Source organism: Amphiura filiformis, chromosome 9 (genome assembly GCF_039555335.1).
Source record: "Amphiura filiformis chromosome 9, Afil_fr2py, whole genome shotgun sequence".
Taxonomy (NCBI): Eukaryota; Metazoa; Echinodermata; class Ophiuroidea; order Amphilepidida; family Amphiuridae; genus Amphiura; species Amphiura filiformis.
Window position 1 is genome coordinate 10,697,752 of NC_092636.1, and position 20,824 is coordinate 10,718,575.

At 38.9% G+C, this 20,824-nt stretch overlaps 1 protein-coding gene across 1 annotated transcript; it reads right to left on the reverse strand.

Moving 5' to 3' along the window:
- Window positions 1-7,833: 7,833 nt before the first annotated feature.
- Window positions 7,834-18,919, reverse strand: LOC140160276 (E3 ubiquitin-protein ligase LubX-like). The gene is made up of 2 exons (XM_072183547.1): window positions 18,824-18,919; window positions 7,834-8,260 (listed from the first exon to the last, which is right to left on the reverse strand). Exons 1-2 carry the CDS (start codon window positions 18,902-18,904, stop codon window positions 7,979-7,981), a joined length of 363 nt encoding a protein of 120 aa, XP_072039648.1. The 5' UTR covers window positions 18,905-18,919; the 3' UTR covers window positions 7,834-7,978.
- Between the last annotated feature and the right edge of the window lie 1,905 nt (window positions 18,920-20,824).

Below are 20,824 nucleotides of genomic sequence, written 5' to 3' on the forward strand. Positions count from 1 at the left end.
AAAGTTCAGGCGAGACAAAAAACTATTATAAAAATAAAACAAGAACTAAAAAAGTGATTAACTATAAGAAATGCACTCTGCAACAGGAATGTTGCATGATGACACCGATCTGCGATAATTATGTACAATTGGTGGTACTATGTGCAGATACAACAATTTCAAAGAAATATTTCTGAGTGAGTAGTATCATTTTATTGGATCTGAAAAAGAACCTTTATCAATCTTATGAACTATGAACGATCCTGATGAATCTGTTTCAAGAGTATGTTTTTATGTCTGGGAACAGAAACATTTTCAATTTATAATTGATCGGCAAAAGTTTTTTGTAGCTAGTACTATGGTATCATATTGAAAGTGTTTTTTCTTATTTTTTACATAACCTATTTAAAATAATGTGTGATAAAGTGGCCAGTTACTGCAGAGTGCAGCTGTAGGTAAATGTAGATACAAAAAGGTCTTATTTACACGATACATGATACTGAGCTATAAATTATTAAGAATACTATATGAGGCTGGTTTGAGAAGGGATGTGATACTGAGAAAGGGCTATTCCTACTGAAATTCATACACCCCCACTGGAAGACATGACTTTGATCTTGCACATAGGGGGTGTAGATTCCAAATGGAGCCACCCATTTCTGCCAGGGAGATGGAGCCAGTGGCATTCTACTCCCCTCGATATACTTTCTGAATTATTGATACAGATACATTTTCTGAATTACTGATGCAGGTTTGTACTTTAAATAAGTAATTTCAGCTACCAAAATTGTATTCCTATCATGTGGGGAATAATTCTCCCTGGGACTTGGGGAACTCAACTTAAATTTTGGTAGGGGTAAAGTGCGCCGAGGCTTGTGGATCAACATCTAGGCATTTTGCCTGTACGTAACACACTATAAATCACTGTGCTTTTGTTTGTTTTTTAGGGGTGTGCAGAACTAAGAACTCATTTTGGACCAAAATAGGGGCTTGATGAACTGAAATTTCATTGTTTTGGGGTTGTTGTTTTTTTTGGGGGGGGGTCTAATGAACTAAAATTGAGCCAAATTATGGGCTGTGGAGCTCAAAAATTCCAAATTCCAGTTTTAAAAGCTACAATTGAGTTTGAGGCTCAAAGAACTGGGACATGATCCAAATGTGGGTCTTAAGGAACTGCCGGATAGCCCGAAAGGGACCCTTGACCGCCACACATACCCGTACCACCTTTACATGTGAGTGCCCCCACCCTCCCGGGATAATTCTTCTTCCACAGTTAACCAAGCAGCTCCCACTGTAATCCATACAGCGCCATCTGTTGATTACATCTCAATGAAGTTATGAGTGGGCGATGCTTGTAGATTGCTTGAAAGACATTAAGCGTAGAACCATTGCATCAACAGGGGTCATTTAAACCAACAAGAAAAAAACACTGTCCCTATTTTGCCAATGCAATTAAATGAGAACAATTATACAGATCACACTCTCATGACAGAATCCATGGATATAGAAGGCAAATTTCACATAAACAATTATGCCAAATGAAAATTATACAAATCGCATTCACTGCATTTGAAAACTTTCCTAAACAATGGTAAACCCTGTCAATCTCAGCACATCTTTGAATTGGTTGCTATTGTAAGATTATACCAAAATATGCAGTCTACCCCTTTTCGTTCCTCCAGCCTATGGTTAATGTTTCTGGTGGTAGTAGGGTAGTTGCTTGCTGCACACAGTGAAGTCATTTTGTCTACTCTAAATCATTTTCATAACAAAAGTACAAGGATTATTGATACCATTCTAAATAGCTACATGATAACACAAGAGTTATATACTATTAAGTCTATTATCAATATATATCGTAACATACTTTACAATGAGGTAATACAAAATCAAGTTTCTTACTAGGTGTATGTATCTATAAGTAAAATTCTCGATCATGACGCGATGTACCTTCTGCGTCAGCATGCTTTTCATAGTATAAAACGATCACGCAACCTAACTTGCCGAACCTTGACCTTGCCTAGCAACGACTGTGCGATTGGTCAATTCTCAAAAGCTGTGTTTGCGCCATAAGTGCCGGTCTTTGCGTAGTACACTTGACGCAAATACCTGTGCGTACCCAAGTTGGCTCTCATGATCGAGAATTAGATATATTTTGCCTAAAGTGACCATATAGAGACCCTCAAATGACCAGGTTTCGAAATAAGAACCTCTTATAATGAAACTAAAATTAGGTCTTATGGTCTTATTTTACGGCACATCTCCACTTTTCTTTGGAATCTATTAATAACTTTTACTTCTTTCCTACGTAAATTCCTCAACTCTTTTATAATGAACCCAATGTGAACTATACAGAACTTAAAGTGACCGGTTTTGGTTTCAATCAAAACAGGTCAAATTTGCTATCTTATTATATAGGCAAAATACACCTATATCCACACATTTTTAGGTAAATCTCAGCAAACACAAAACATTTTTTTTGACATCATTCACGAAAGGTTAGATAAGGTTGCCAGAAAATGTTTAAATGTCGGGTTATATAAAGGACATATAAAGGGTATAAAACGTTTTCATAACATTCAAAAACATTTAGTGATAACCTAATGCAAATATTCTAACAAAACATTATTTAAAGAGATAACAAAATATTTTACAATAACATTTTGAAAACATTTAAAAATATAGTTGTAGTGTGGTTTCATACAAAACGTTTTAAAACGTTTCCATGACCTTTATATAACCCGACATTTTAATGTTATTAAAAAGTTTTAGTCTAAATCGAAACCCAAAATATAACATGTTTAAAACGTTTTAAACACATTTTTGTGTTTGCTGGGATGTTTGGTTTAGTTTCAGATCTCACACCACCAAATCAGAGTCCCATAGAGATATGTGCTAAATTTGCCTTAAGAAAACGTCATTTTTTCTTCACAGGAGCGACTCAGTTCTAAGCGACAGCTATGATGGTTGAAATCAGCCCTTGCCTGATCCCTCTGGCTGGGAAAAAATATAGGTTGACCGTCATTATTTTTTACGACTGGCCCTCAAAGTCTACGATGTCTGGGAATTTCCTATTTTTCAGGCAAAACCATGCCGGTGTTTCTGTAAAGAAAAGGCTGCTTAAAATCATTAAAAGTTATTCGATCTCTCCCATCTGTGGTACACTTGCAGGAATTAATATTACTAATCATGACCAATCCAAATTTGGCTAAAATTATGCAAATTTCTGCTCATTTTAATGCTTAAATTCAGAATCAATGGGTTTTTCTGAGAAGTGAAATTCAAGGGCGCACAAGCATATATACTATTTGGTGGTGTGAAATCTGAATGATGCAACATGTTTCTGATTATCCTTAATTTCAGACTATTTTAATCTAATTAACTTATTTTTAGCATAATTTGAGTAAGAAGCTGGTTAAAAAAGTTTTTTCAAGCAGAATCATTGTGTCTGTGACATCTGCTATCTACTGAAGATAGCATTGTGATTACCATGTTAAAAATTCACCAAGACTTGGGCTTTCAGCAATTTACAGTCAAGAGGGACAAGTAACCAGGCAGACACACAAAAACAAAGAAGAACATGACCACAATGTCTGAATTATAAGTGTTGAATTATATGGCCTATTAGTGAAATCTTAAGTCTACCCCCCCATAAGCTTACCTGATCCATGGACACATTTTATGAGCTCCAACCAGTGCCCTAGCCCACGTGCCACCATATACTGATGTCTTCTACATCTGGCACTGAGTCATTGCATACCATCATGATTGTAAACATTACCTGGGTTACCAGTAGTGGAATCATAAGCTTAGCCTACCCCCCCAACACACAAAACCGTAAGCTTACCTGATCCAGGCGCCTATTTCATGAGTTCCGACCAGGACCCTAGCACCATACTGCAATGTCTTCTATATCTGGCACTGAGTCATTGCATGCCATTGATGATGTAAGCTTACAAAATATTATGATTACATTGCATGGGCCTAAGTCACTCTACGAAATGGAATCTTTCACTCAAACACACATTTTGGGTCATAAACTCACCTTAGCACTGGTATATTAGTAGCAAATGTTGCAGTTCTCTTCAATTTTGGCCTTTAATTACATAAATTCAGTCAATGCACTTCTTCGGTGAATCCAAACACGAATTAGGCACAGGGCTAACTTGCTCAATCAAAAGTTGAGACTCACACACACAGCTCCATTCAGATCTCACACCACCAAATCAGAGTCCCATAGAGATATGTGCTAAATTTGCCTTAAGAAAACGTCATTTTTTCTTCACAGGAGCGACTCAGTTCTAAGCGACAGCTATGATGGTTGAAATCAGCCCTTGCCTGATCCCTCTGGCTGGGAAAAAATATAGGTTGACCGTCATTATTTTTTACGACTGGCCCTCAAAGTCTACGATGTCTGGGAATTTCCTATTTTTCAGGCAAAACCATGCCGGTGTTTCTGTAAAGAAAAGGCTGCTTAAAATCATTAAAAGTTATTCGATCTCTCCCATCTGTGGTACACTTGCAGGAATTAATATTACTAATCATGACCAATCCAAATTTGGCTAAAATTATGCAAATTTCTGCTCATTTTAATGCTTAAATTCAGAATCAATGGGTTTTTCTGAGAAGTGAAATTCAAGGGCGCACAAGCATATATACTATTTGGTGGTGTGAAATCTGAATGATGCAACATGTTTCTGATTATCCTTAATTTCAGACTATTTTAATCTAATTAACTTATTTTTAGCATAATTTGAGTAAGAAGCTGGTTAAAAAGTTTTTCAAGCAGAATCATTGTGTCTGTGACATCTGCTATCTACTGAAGATAGCATTGTGATTACCATGTTAAAATTCACCAAGACTTGGGCTTTCAGCAATTTACAGTCAAGAGGGACAAGTAACCAGGCAGACACACAAAAACAAAGAAGAACATGACCACAATGTCTGAATTATAAGTGTTGAATTATATGGCCTATTAGTGAAATCTTAAGTCTACCCCCCCCCATAAGCTTACCTGATCCATGGACACATTTTATGAGCTCCAACCAGTGCCCTAGCCCACGTGCCACCATATACTGATGTCTTCTACATCTGGCACTGAGTCATTGCATACCATCATGATTGTAAACATTACCTGGGTTACCAGTAGTGGAATCATAAGCTTAGCCTACCCCCCCCAACACACAAACCGTAAGCTTACCTGATCCAGGCGCCTATTTCATGAGTTCCGACCAGTACCCTAGCACCATACTGCAATGTCTTCTCTATCTGGCACTGAGTCATTGCATGCCATTGATGATGTAAGCTTACAAAATATTATGATTACATTGCATGGGCCTAAGTCACTCTACGAAATGGAATCTTTCACTCAAACACACATTTTGGGTCATAAACTCACCTTAGCACTGGTATATTAGTAGCAAATGTTGCAGTTCTCTTCAATTTTGGCCTTTAATTACATAAATTCAGTCAATGCACTTCTTCGGTGAATCCAAACACGAATTAGGCACAGGGCTAACTTGCTCAATCAAAAGTTGAGACTCACACACACAGCTCCATTCAGATCTCACACCACCAAATCAGAGTCCCATAGAGATATGTGCTAAATTTGCCTTAAGAAAACGTCATTTTTCTTCACAGGAGCGACTCAGTTTTAAGCGACAGCTATGATGGTTGAAATCAGCCCTTGCCTGATCCCTCTGGCTGGGAAAAAATATAGGTTGACCGTCATTATTTTTTACGACTGGCCCTCAAAGTCTACGATGTCTGGGAATTTCCTATTTTTCAGGCAAAACCATGCCGGTGTTTCTGTAAAGAAAAGGCTGCTTAAAATCATTAAAAGTTATTCGATCTCTCCCATCTGTGGTACACTTGCAGGAATTAATATTACTAATCATGACCAATCCAAATTTGGCTAAAATTATGCAAATTTCTGCTCATTTTAATGCTTAAATTCAGAATCAATGGGTTTTTCTGAGAAGTGAAATTCAAGGGCGCACAAGCATATATACTATTTGGTGGTGTGAAATCTGAAGGGTGGTCTTAACCCTGGAATTATGGAAACTTTCGGGCTTCATAACTGCTAAATTATTAGCATTATTGGTTTAGTTTAAGGGTGGTCTTAACCCTGGAATTATGGAAACTTTCGGGCTTCATAACTGCTAAATTATTAGTCTAAAGAATATAAAAGTATACATTTTTAGACTGGAAATGACTTGCTGAATTCATCTGTGAGGTCCAATTTTGGCCAAAATGCTCATTTTTGGAGAAAATCCCAAAAACAGGTTTTTATTAATTTTTAAAACTAGATAAAAATATTTAGGGACCGTTTTTTTTATTTATTTGAATTTTGACCAACTTTGAGAAATTTACAACAAAAATGGTCAAAAAATGCAAAATTTTCAAAAAATCATAAAAAGCCTGATTTTCGCCCAAATTTCAAATATTTTTGGTGAAGTTGGTCAAAATTCAAAAAATGAAAAACTGTCCCTAGATATTTTTATCTAGTTTTTAAAATTAATAAAAAAAAATTTTGGCCAAACAATTTTTTTGTTACGTTGCACGAAAAATTTGGGCTAAAACCCGTTTTTGGAGATTTTCTCCAAAATGAGCATTTTGGCCCAAATTGACCTCACAGATGAATTCATCAAGTCATTTCCATTCTAAAAATGTATACTTTTATATTCTTTAGACTAATAATTTAGCAGTTATGAGGCCCGAAAGTTTTCATAATTCCAGGGTTCAGACCAACCTTAAAACAACATGGAACATCTGTTCCAACTGACCAGCAGGAAACCAAAGGATGGATCAGAACGCTAGTGGCTCCGCGATAAACACCTGCACACACCGCGCGGTATAGAAAAGCATACACGCACCTTATTGCCTACACGCTTACTACGCTACAAGGATGCAACAGGTACATTCAAGCTTGACCAAGAATTACTTAATTTACCTGTAGGAAAGGATAGAAGTAAAAATAAGTCACATTTTCCTTCTTTAACTGTAAGTTTAGTTCAGTTTATTCTCATAATATAAAAGCTAACAGAGAAATAAAACTGTTTAACAATAAAGCTAAAAACAACAACTTTGTTTCCTGTAGGTGCATTTAAATCACTGTCTTTCAAGTCATCATCATTTTAGCTAGCTTGAAAATGTCACTATTTCTGGATTTCTCAAATCAAAATTAAAAAATGCAGAAAAATTGCTCTCAAAACTAAATGCACACAGCCTACCAGAACAAACTCGTTTTTTTAGCCTAACCATATAATCATTAATGTTGCAGCACATTTAATATAATAGAGTACACATTAGAATATGCTTAGGCCTACATATTAAGTATAATACATAGTATATATAAAAACATAATATAGTTTTTAGTTATGGAACTAACTAAATCTTAACAGGATGATTTTTACAAATATTGTTACTAGCACCTTGGGATTTATTGAACAATTATGGCGGTTTATGTATCAATAGATATAGTTTTATATGACTCACACAACTCTCACTCAGAGTCTTGTCAATTTGATTGGCCAAGTCAATTTTCCATTTCACACACGCACAACTACCATGACAACACTGACATACGTGTGTGTATAGCCCGCTAACTGATTTTATCGTTTTTGAAAAGTTACACAAAAGGCTCTGGGAAATTCAAATGGGGTCTCTGGAACAAAAAAAGAAATTAATGGGGGTCTCTGGAACAGAAAGAGCTTGAAAAAGGTGTCTTGAAGGTGGCACTAACTCGTCGTGCAAGGTATACAAAGTACCCTCCTGCAAAAAATCCTGAAATCAGGGTAAACAATCCTTAAATCAAATCATACCCCTGACATTATTTAGCAATCGAGCATGAAATTGGGACCCAAACACGGTCTGCAATGTTGAGTGACATCCCTTTAAGTGACATAACCTTTCCAGTCAATTTCTGCTTTAGAAGGTAACACATTGTACAACTTGGGTCCTTACATATTCCAGTGTACCTATAATTTACCAGTGAAAATCAATGGTTAAACCACCAAGCCTTCACTTTGGTCTGTGCTGCTCTAAAGTCGTCAGCAGACTTGCGCAATGCTGTAGCATCCTGCAGCTCCCCGATTGTAAGCGGTTCTTTTGATTGTGGGTCAGTTTCATGCGTCTGTAGGTGTAGCTCTATAGCCAATCTTTCATAGGCATAACCACTAGGAGTTTCCACTGGTTCAACAAAGATCTGTCCTGTCAGCGGGCAGGTAAGGTGCTTGGGCGGTGGTCGGCTTGAATGGTCGGCTGAGGATCCCAGAATATCCTGTGTTATTGGAAAGAAGAATATAAAACAAAATTATCCAAAATGGAAATGAAACTATAGAGTAAGAAAATAAGTGCAGATGGTCACATTAATATGTACTTAAGCCGTGAATGGCAATAAACTAATCATAGTATGTGTGGTGGCCTATAGGCTTTCTCTCAAAATGGAAACACAGCAACATTTTTTTTTCCATTTTCAAGTCAAGTAACTTGAAAAGTTGTCAAAAGCTATGCAGACTAAATTGTTACCTATTTTCAGGCATCATGCTCCTGCTCGTTCGCCTCATTTGCATAAAACTCCCTGAACTGCAGCTCTTTAGCCACAATGGGAAAGTTTGGAATTTGAATAGCTCCACATCCTATATATCTTGGCCCAATTTTAGTTCATTTGAGCCATTCAATATTTATGCTTTCACCCCTAACGTTCGCCTCTCAGATCAGATTCACCCCTTGAATGTTTTCCCCTTTTCTCTATTTAAAAATTCAGATTCCCTCTCAGAACCCAAACAATTCAGATTTCCCCCTTAAAACTCCAAAAAAGACCCAATTTGGGTCATTCTTCGGTAAGGTGCCTAATTGCAGTCCCGCCACTTTCAGGAGTCATAACTAAAATAAGAAACATGATTTCGAATTTTATTTTTTGCAGTTGTTTAGTATTGACGTTCCTTTTATATCTTAAAATATCAAAATATTAAAAGAAGTTCTTATTTTCGAGAAAATTGCTTATACAGGGTGTCACAACCCCCAAAACCCCATGTCCCGATTGGAGTCATCAAAACTTTTGATGCTGATATCTTTTAGTGGATAATTTCAGCATCGTAAAAAACACCGGGAATGACAAGTTATTTATTGTATATTGTAGAAAAAGTTATTGTAACACATCTTTCATAGCCAGGAGTAAAAAATTTCACCCTTTATGTCTAAAATTTCCTGTTCCGATGTCTGCGTCATCTACCGTCATGAAAATTTAGATGCGCCTGGAGAAAAATACTAATTTTGTAAGGTCATATATTTTACCCAGAGAACACAAGTCAATATGCAGTAAATACATTTAGACATTTTTCCCTCATGTTGGCGCAATAAATTCATCAAAACTATAACCATTTCATAACCTCATTAATATACGCAGCAAGTGCGATCCAATCACAGATAATAAATTTTAAATACGCGGACGCAAATGCAGGTCATTGAAAAAGTATAATGACCGCGTCTCGTGACGTAGCTAAAATTACGCTCTACAATGACCGCGTTACGTGACGTGTTACGCGTTCGAACAATTTACGCGGACGCTGGCAGCCGTATTTGGACATCGCATGATTGCGTGCTAGTGTGATTGGTCGCTAGCGGTATTTCCTTAATGGGCTATTCGATTTCTTACAGGAAAACGATAGATAAAGTTAAAAATTGTGTTCTGTTTTCAAATTAAAAGAAGAAAATGTGACGTAAATTGTATTAAAAAACAGTGAAAAGTGACGGTTATGAATGAGGTTAATGACTTTGCATCAGTTATTTTTCGGGTATTGTGAAATATCTAAACATTGTGCTTTGGACCTCGGAATATCCTCGGTTCCAAAGCACAATGTTTAGATATTTCACAATACCCTTATTATGTATTTAGGTGGGACTTACCAGAATGGTATAGAGTCCAGTGATTATCAAAAGGTCGAAGGCAACGTCCTGGGCGATATCAGGTCCGTATTATGATAAGTAGGGATGGGCGTATTCCCAATATACTACACTCCTCCTTTCTTAGCTTGATCCGTGGTAATTCGTTGTATGTAGCAAAGTTCATAAATTCTTATAACTTGTAATGTAACACAAACAGTTTATAACTTCAACTCCAAACTTGTAGAACAATGTTCTTGAAACGCGTAACTTGGCTAACTCAACTTTTAAAACGTAACGTATAATACATAGTTCTTCTGTGACCTTGTTACAGCTCCTCAATTAGTCTCCGCAGAGGTCGTGTATTCCTCTGCGAACGACGTGGCACTGATGATGGACTTTGACGTGCATTTCTTTGAGCTGCTGCTTCCGGAACAGTTCCGCGAGGTACTATCGCTGGACTTGGAACATCTACCGGTGTCTTGTTACTAGTGCTTTCACTTGGAGTCGGAAGATTTGGACTCGTTTCTCTTGGAGTCCATTCCCTTGGAGTTGATCTTTGAAACGGCGTTAGTGGTAAATTACTCTCTGTAGCTGGTAACAATTTGCTTTGAGTAGCCTGTCGCAATGGCATCACATCTCCTCTCCGTAAGTGATCTACATGTCGTTTCCATACTCTTCCATCCGTAAGCGTCACAATGTACGACTTGGGCGCTGACCGCTCTGCAATGGTACCAGGCCACCATGTTTGCTCCTTTCTACAATCTTTCACTAGCACTGTCTCACCAGGAAAGAATTCTCTGTATTTGCTGTGCATGTCATAATGGTCTTTCTGCATTGCTTGTTTACTGATGACTCGTTCTTGCAGATTTGGACGAACTAGCGATAGTCGTGTTCGGATTTCTCGTCCAATAAACAGCTTCGCTGGACTGCATCCTGTTGTTGCGTGTTTGGTAGATCTGTATGTCATTAAGAAGTTGTCCAATCTTTGTTGTATATTCTCTGTAGCTGCGCTGATACCTTTCTTGAATGATTGTACCATTCGTTCAGCTGCTCCGTTGCTAGAGGGTTGATATGGTGATACTCTTATACTTTTTACTCCTTGTTTCTTCAGGAAGTTTTGATATTCTTCGCTCCTGAATTGCGGACCGTTGTCGCTTACGATTTGAAGTGGTAACCCATATCTCGTGAATAATTCTCGTAGCACGTTAACTGTCGCTTGTGCTGTCGTACTCTTCATTAGTATTACTTCTGGCCATTTTGAGTATGCATCTGTAATGACTAGGAAATTTTATCCATCTTTCTCAGCGAAATCTATATGGACTCGTTGCCATGGTGCTCCAGGCCACATCCAGGGCATCAAAGGTGCTGTTGCTGGCTTGTTTTTCACTTGTTGACAACTGGAACACAGTTTGACCGTCTCTTCAATTTCGTTGTCCATGTTTGGCCACCAAACCCAACTGCGTGCAATCTCCTTCATTCGAACCATACCTGGGTGCGCTGTGTGTAACTCTTGCAGTATATCTTGTTGATACTTTGCTGGAACAATCACTCTTAGGCCCCATAATATGCAGTCTTGTTCTACTGAGAGCTCATATTTGCGATTGAAATAGGGTTTCAAACGTAAATCGTCTACTTCCTGTGGCCATCCAGTTCTAGTAAACTCTAGTACTCTTGACAATACTGGATCACGTTGTGTCGCGTTCTGGATCTCCTTGCTCGTTATTGGTAAATTCTCCAACATCTTGTCTTCTACTCTGAAGATTGCGTCTTCTTCTTTTCTATCACTGGTAATGGTAGACGTGACAAGGCGTCTGCTAGCGTGTTCTGCTTTGCTGGGATGTACTTGATGTCATATGTGAATGCGGAAAGCGTAATAGCCCATCGTTGCAGACGTTGTGCAGCTAATGTTGGTATACCGGTCTTTGGTCCTAGTATTCGTTCCAAAGGCTTGTGGTCAGTCAGAATTGTGAACTTTCTTCCGTAAAGGTACATTCTGAACTTCTTGAGTCCAAACATAATTGCCAAGGCTTCTTTGTCGAGTTGAGCGTAACCCTTCTCATGCTTGTCCAGACTTCGTGATGCATATGCGATAGGTCTTCGTGATCCATCTTCGTAAACATGCATGATCACTGCTCCAACACCGTATGGTGAAGCGTCCGCTGCCAACTCTAACGGCAATTGTGGGTCGTAGTGTGTCAGTATCTTTTCAGATGTCAATATGTTCTTGACTGTCTCAAAAGCTGTTGTGCAAGCGTCTGTCCAGTTCCATGGTTTATCACATAAAAGTTCATTCAGTGGATGTATCACCGTAGACAGATGAGGTACGAATTGAGCTTGAAAATTCACCATGCCAAGAAATGATCTCACTTCTGTAACATTCTGCGGTTGCGGTGCGTCCTTGATAGCTTTGATCTTGTGATCCGTAGGCTGAATTCCTTGAGCTGAGATTCTTCTACCCATGTACTCCACTTGCTGTTCCATGAACTTGCATTTCTCTGGTTGTACTCGTAGTCCATACTTCTGCAGTCGTTGAAGTACTTTCTCCAGAGTGTGAAGATGTTCTTCGTCGTTTCTTCCTGATACTAAAATGTCATCCATGATGGCACATGTGAAATCCAATCCTGCCAAAGCTTGATCCATGAATCGTTGCCAAATGGCTGGACTCGAGGAAATTCCAAATGGTAACCGTGTATAGCGGAATAATCCCTTCCATGTGGATATTATCACCAACTCTTGAGATTTGTCATCAAACAACATCTGTTGATAAGCACATTTCAAGTCAATTTTGGTAAATTTCTCACCTCCCGCCATCTTGCTGAATACTTCTTCTGGCGTAGGCATTGGAAATTCGTCTGTATGTATCGCTTGGTTGACACTAACTTTATAATCTCCACATAATCTCACCGTTCCGTCTTGCTTTGGTATGCAAACCAGGGGTGTTGCCCATTCACTAAAATCTACAGGAACGATAATACCTTCATCTTGCATTCTCTGTAATTCTCTATCTACCGCTGGACGTAGGGCGTACGGTACAGGTCGTGCTTTGTGAAATACTGGAACTGCGTTTTCCTTCACATGAAGTGTTGCTTTCATACCTTTCACTGTACCCAATCCTGGTTGAAATACGTCACTATATTTCTGCTTCAATTCAGGCACCGTGCATGAACTCTTGACACTGTATTGACCTTGTTGTGGAAACAAATTATGCCAGTCTAAGATCATCTCCGCTAGCCAATCTCTACCAAATAATGGTGGTGCATAGCTGTCTGCATCTACAACAACTAATCGTAGTAATCCTGCGTGTTGATCTTGGTACTTTACATCAACATTGATCTCTCCTGCCAAGTTCAAAGGTGTACCGGCATAAGCATGTAGTGGACGAGACACTGGTTTCAATGGAAAATTACTGAAATGCTTCAGGTAATCCTTGATATTGACCATCGACGGTCCTGCTCCCGTGTCCAACTCCATCTGTAATTTCACTCCTTCAATTTCCACTGGTAGGCAGACTGCTTTTGATGATGTGTAATTTACACTGTCTTGCGCGTTATCTTGTTTGTCGTCATCATGCGTGTCGTCTCGTTTGTCGTCACTATCGTCTGTACTCGTAATGGTGAAAGTAGTGTCACGAAAATCTTCAAATTGTTCATCGTCTTCTGTTACGTAGCGTACTGTGTTTTGTTTTGCATGGTAGCTTGATGTTGCATGACATTCTGATTTCAAATGTCCTACTCGATTACATTTGTAACATGTAAAGTTCTTGTACTTGCATTCATTTGGGGAATGATTAGTTAAGCCACACCTGTAACACTTGCGTTTCCCATTGTCGTTAGGTCTGCCGTCTGTGTTGGTTGACTTCCGTTGACCAAATTTGGGTCTAAATCTCCCCCGTCCACTTCCAGAACTTCTGTTGTTACCACGTCCATGTCCTATTTTGTTTACCGTTGATGGCGTTTTACCGCTGATATCCTTAACATTCTTCGTTGCCTCTTCTTCAGCTATTGCCATGTCTACCGCTTGAGCAAAATTATAATCCTTTGCTTGGGGACCCAACAATTTCTCTATCGTATCTTCAGATCTTAAGCCACAAATGAACTGATCTCTTAAATTCTGCTCCAACTGATCTCCTTGAAATTCACATGAAGCAATTAATTTCTTCAAGTTGGTAGCATTATCACTGATAGATTGACCAGGTTGTTGTTTACACGATCTGTATCTAAATCTTTCTGCTACTACTGAACGTTGTGGTCTATAATGCTTCTTTAACAGGTCTGCTAATTCCTTGTAGGTCTTACCATGAGGCGGATCTGGGTAGCTGACATCCCGTAAGGTTTTGTAGACATTATTTCCTACGCTACTCAGGAGTATTGCTCTCCTTTTTGGCATCTTATCTTCCGTGTCAGCAATATCCATAGCGATAAAATATTGTGATAATCTGTCCAAATAACACTCAATGTCGCCATCGTGATCATTAAATTCCTCGATTGGTAAGCTTAAACTCTTCGGTGCAAAATTCGGCAGTTACGTCGCGAGTCAAAAGTTCGCGATCGTAAATCACTGTTTTTAAAGTCCCAAAATGTCCGTCGTACGTTAGCCAAGTTATCCGTAGGTGCTATAACAGTTCTGTCACCTGAAACTTTGCTGTAGGTTCTATAAAAATGATTCTCGTCGCCAATATTATGTATTTAGGTGGGACTTACCAGAATGGTATAGAGTCCAGTGATTATCAAAAGGTCGAAGCAGAGAAAATAAAGGTAGAGAAGCGACACTCTCTGCAAACTGCCTATACCGTGCTATACAGCGGTTGAAGACAGGCGTCACGTCCGAATTGACCTACCTTGACCTATAATTTATGAGGAGAATCACATTTTTGTACCGCTCACAAAACAAAGAGTATAAAGTCCGCCCACCGCTGTCTGTGAAGCTGTCAATCATTCTAATGAACAAATGAAACAAGCTCTGGCATTCTGACAATGACGTAATCCTAATTATAAATTAGAGAATCACATTGTACATGTACTGTCTGCTGTACTAGATGTCTTCCAACGAGTGCCGGAGTGTCGCGGGCCTGGTCGAAGGCAACGTCCTGGGCGATATCAGGTCCGTATTATGATAAGTAGGGATGGGCGTATTCCCAATATACTACAACCCTCAAAACAACTGATGCGCAGTCATTAACCTCTAATTCTTCACTCATACGGGTGGGTACCTTTATGAATCATCATCTCCGAACGCTTCTGATACCTAAAATGTTCGCATTATTTATTTTACTTTTTTCAAAATTACAAAGTACGTTTATTTCTATTCACCTCCTTTATTGACCATGTGTATGTTATAGTTTTACCACTAGGGTCGTAAGTTTGTTCATTTCGTAATATACCATCACATCATATCTGTCACAATTTTGTGACGGATATGATGTTCGGAGATGATTTTCCTATGAGAGAATCATTTCCGTCACGTGACGGAGATGATACAGCAGAATTTCCATTCATTGACATCATCTCCGTCACTCTACAGATAATGCCCTGATTTGACCTTAAAACTGGTCAAATGGAAATGTAATGATATGTTGCATAATCTTGGTTATACTCCCTTCCTCTGTAGGTAAAAAAAAACAAATGTTCAATGTGTGACACATATTTGGTATCAGTTGAACTTTGTTGCAATTGTGACGGAGATGACATTAGCTGCAGAAAAAGCCAACAATATACATCAAGCTGCTAATAAAGATTGAACCAAACACTTTTTTACTACACTGGAGACATATCTCTTTCTTAATCTGTAAAAAAATTAACAGAAAAATCGTTTTGAAATGTCTATTTTCCAAACCTTCAAATATGCACCTTACCGAAGAATGACCCATATGTCAAATTTCAGTTCAGAAGCCCCTATTTTTGGCACTCCGTACCACACACCCGTACCAAAATGATAGCTTTAATTGTCACCCAGATGGTAATTGGCACCCTCTCTGGCTCATTCCCTATTATGTTACACATATAAAATGCTACAGTGAGAAGCAAGACCCAGGAGCGAGATGCCCAGATATTATCCTGGACAAAGAATACAAATATTTGAAACTGATGTCTTAGCTTTGCACACAGGAAACTGGTCCAGACTGCAAAATTTTCTTGTGGTTTTTCTAGACATTAGATCACTAGCTTGATGTATGAATGGATATATTTTCCAAATAGAATTACCTGTATAGAAAGATTTAAACTCTTGATCTCAATACAAAATATTTACCTCCGTAATTTTCAGCTGTTGCTACTACAGCCTTCGTCAGCGGAATGACCCGATCGAGCACTCTTGAAGTGTGACGTAATGACCGGGTCATAGACCTTTGGTAACTTGTAGCGCCCTCCGTCTTTGTTCAGAGATGGTTGGTTGGCCCTGATGTGGATGGCCTCCTTGACTCCTCTCTCAAACCAGCGAGGTTCCCTATCCAAGATTTGGACTTTGTCCAGGTCGACGTGATGGCCCGGTGACTCTATGTGGATATGTTTGGAAACCTCAGACGAAGTTGTGCTAGGACGTCTATGTTCGAGAAATCTGGTCTTGAGAGAACGTTCAGTGTCTCCAATGTACGATTCTTTGCAGGTGCCTCTTGTAGTCTGCCCCTGGCATGGAATCAAGTACACTGGACCAGTTACGTCCTTTTTCTCAGTTTTGTCTTTTGGCGCCACTAAAAATTGGCGCAGTGTCTGTGTAGGTTTAAATGTTACCCGTATACCGAATTTTTGGAAATTCCTTCGAAGAGCCTCCGAAATCCCTTTGATATACGGTAACACGATCTGTCCTTTGTTTGTAGTACTACTGTCCTTATTAACGTTTGATTTTGCGCTCTTGGGCTTATTGATTTTGTCAAAGACCCATGGCGGGTAGCCACACTTGGAGAGAGCTTGTGTAATATGCTCCTTTTCCTCAACAACCACTTGAGGGTTGGTGATCACTGTCTCTGCACGATGGAATAGAGTCTGTATTACACCAAACTTGTGTTCTAACGGGTGGTTGGAAGAAAAATGCAAATATTGATCCGTGTGCGTTGGCTTACGGTATATCTTGATCTCTAAGCTGCCGTCAGCTTGGATCACGGTCGAAGTATCCAGAAACGCGAGGGATTTATCTTCCTCTCCTTCGGTGGTGAACTTGATGTCGGGGTCCAGCGAGTTGAGATGATCCGTAAATTCCTGAGCGTGTTCTTTCTTGAGCTTTGTGTGTGTGTCGTCGACGTAACGATACCACCACTCCGGGGGGTGAGGTGCTGTGGTAATGGCTATTTGTTCTAAATGTTCCATGTAAAGGTTACACACAATCGGCGAGACAGGCGAACCCATCGCCGCTCCATGGATTTGCTGGTAATATATGCCATTGTAAACAAAGTACGTACAACGAAGACAAACGTCAAGGAGTTTTACCACATGGGCCGCAGACAACTGAGTTCTTTCTTGCAAGGTGTTATCTCTTTCCAGTCTAGACTGTATAATGGGGAGCGCTTTGTCCACAGGCACAGATGTAAACAGTGCTGTTACATCATACGAACGAAGCTCTTCATCATCCTCAACGCATTCATTTTTGATGCAGTCAGCGAAATGTTGCGAGTTGGTAATGTGGTGTTTTGTCTTACCAACCAACGGAGATAAGATGTCCGCCAAATGTCTAGCACAGTTATACGTTATGGTACCAACACTACTAACAATAGGTCTCAGTGGGATGTCAGGTTTGTGTACCTTTGGTAGACCATAAAACTTGGGTGGAGACTCAGTCGTAGGATAAAGCTTACGGTATTCAATCCTATTAATTCCCTTCTCGTTCTCCAAATCTTGAAGCACTGACACTAGTTCTTTCTTATACCTTGGTGTAGGATCTTTGGTACCAAGATTCTTGTATGTGGCTGTGTCACTCAAGAGTTTTTCACATTTCTGTTGATAATCTGGTGTGTCCAAAACAACAACAATTCTCCCTTTGTCAGCTGGTAAAATCCGTATATCCTGATCCTTCTTTAGTTGTTTCAGCGCTTTATGTTCTTCTGCACTCAAATTGGATTCAAGTTTCTTAGGACGACTCAACAAACCAACAACTTTTGATCTCAGTTCACTAGCATCGCGTTCAGGCAACTTACGACACGCCGATTCAGTGCTGGTGATAATGTCAACAACGGGGATTTCAGTTGGTGCAACCGCGTAATTCAGACCTTTTACCAACACTGATAGCTCAGAATCATTCAATAAACGCTCGGAACAGTTCTTCACCCATTTACTGATGCAATCGGACGCTAGGGAGTTGTTAGTTTTGCGAGATTCAAGTTCCTTTTTCTTTTCCAACAATCGCGAAAATTTGTTTTTCTGGCGTGCTTTGGACAGCTCGTGTTCCTTGACCTGTGACCTCTCAGTCCGTGTTTTTATTTCAGCTGTGACGTCGCTAGGTAACTCACTGGCGCTATAAATAACCGACTCAAAACGATCTTTTTCTTGATTTAAATTGTCGATCTTATTCACAATTTGGCCAACACGCACATTAAGTAAAGCTCTCTCAGCTCTCCTAAGAATATTATCGGCTTTTCTACCCTTGACAGTACTTGACAGACGTAAACTTACAGGTGTTACATTTTGATGTTTACAATGTAGACTAAACCGAAGATGGTTGCGATACCGGGCGATCTTTTTTCCCGTTTTTTCCAAATGTCTGATGTTATCAAGGCAATCCTTGCCGTAATCAGTTCTGATATTAGCATGAAAGTTCATCTGTATTGGTAATCCATATATAGAAAGATTTAAACTATGACCCGGTCATTACGTCACACTTCAAGAGTGCTCGATCGGGTCATTCCGCTGACGAAGGCTGTAGTAGCAACAGCTGAAAATTACGGAGGTAAATATTTTGTATTGAGATCAAGAGTTTAAATCTTTCTATATATGGATTACCAATACAGATGAACTTTCATGCTAAGAATTACCTGTATGCATTCAGCAAGTGGTTTTGCAGCATGTATTCTCGTCATTTCTTGAGCCTTTGCATTGTACCCTGTTGGATCCATAAGATACTCTTCAGCAACGACCCTGCACAAACACAAAGAAAAATTGGTGGTTATTTCATATAGCTCAATACAGCTGATTGTCGTGTAAGAAGATTTTCGTAGATGATATGTAATTAATCTTTGAATAATTAGCCATTTTTGGTCATAACATGATTGTATTGAAATCGAATGGTGTGAATGAAGTTTGGCGAAGCTGCGCTAGTTGCACATTGCATGTGTGACTGGCGTGAGACAGCCCCCCCCCCTTTTTTTTTTTTTTTTTAATAGCGCGGCATATAGGCCGAATGCCGATTTTTTTATTCCGGCAGAGTACCCGTGCGCGTTTTAGGATTTTTTTTCACTATATCTACTGAAGATAGGCCTAGCATTTAGAATCTCATATAGTCCCAAATTAACGCATATAGTCCCAAATTAAACCAAAACAAAATGTCGCAACATTTGCAATTTTAATTTGATTCTCAGTAGATCATCACCAGTAGGCCTAATTCGATTCGAAAATATATATCTCGCGCAGAGGACAATGAAAACATAGGCCTGCATTTTATTTCAGCTATATACTAGTATTCAGTAGGTAGAAGAAAATACAACAGGCAATTAAAATTATAAACCAAAACAAAATGTAGCAACATTTCATATTTTAATTTGATTTTCAGAAGATAGCACACCAGTAACATGATTCTATAAAATATCGCTTTAGGGTTCATATACCACTAAATCCGCCTGCGAAGCGGTTTCCGGTAAAAGTTTATCACGCCTATAGTCCCAAACTTTGCATAAAAATTCTAGAAAATCGGTACAATATTAACAATTTTAGTGTTGAAAATCTTGTTTTACTAGAACTTGTGAATGTGATCTCTACAAATTTGTAAAGAAAATGCGAAAATTTGAGTAATATTTACGATTATATGCGCATGAACAAACGAGGTCAGAAAGCGGTTAGCAGTCGGATGTAAACACGGGAAAATGTGACCTTTTTATATAGCACTAATTTTCTGAAAAATTAGTCGGACCTAAAATGTGTAGTCATTTTCAGAAATGTTATGCAGAATTTTGTTCTAGTTAAGATGATATCAAATTATATATTTCAAAGTTGGACGTAACTCGTCTTATGGCCAAAACGCGTGACCCCTATTTAGCACGTAAAGTCTCTGGAAAGCTTTACTGTGGTATGTAGCAGACAAAAACGACAACCAACGGGCATTTAAATTTGAGCTATCTGCAGTTAATAGCAAAATCACACTTATCCGACAAACACCAAAAAGACATAAAACAGATAGAGAAATGTAAAAGCTTTATTTCAAAGTTTGTTTCAGTGTCATACAGTATTCGGTTCTTGAGATATTTCAATTTTAATATTACCCATGTAAATCAATGCAGGAGCTCTATAGACACCGGCACCAGAATCGAGCAAATTACGGCATGTCTCGCCACATTTTCTTTTAGTATAAAAATCGGCACTAGGCCGAATGCAAAGCTATAAAGAAATATTAAAATGACGAAGCTGACCAAAATTGCTATCTTCAGAAGAAAGCAAGCAAAAAAATAAAAATAATAATATTAAAAACAAAACAAACAAAAACCATTGCCTAGCACGCGTTGTAGATGATGATTCAGTACGGCGCGAAACGGTAAAACTGCATTGAACGGGGTTGCGCGCTCAGAGAAAAATCGGCATACCGACTGCAGAGCTATAGGAAATGTAAAAATAACGAAGCTGACCAAAATTTTAGACGGCACTTATAAAGCAGAGATTATCATCTGCCTGTTTCTCTATTTTTACCTCTTTTTTTCTCCCTTTTTTTTAATAGCGCTGCATATAGGCCGAATGCCGATTTTTTAATTCGGGCAGAGTAACCGTGCGCGTTTTAGGATTTTTTCGCTATATCTACTTAAGATAGCATTTAGAATCTCATCCCGATT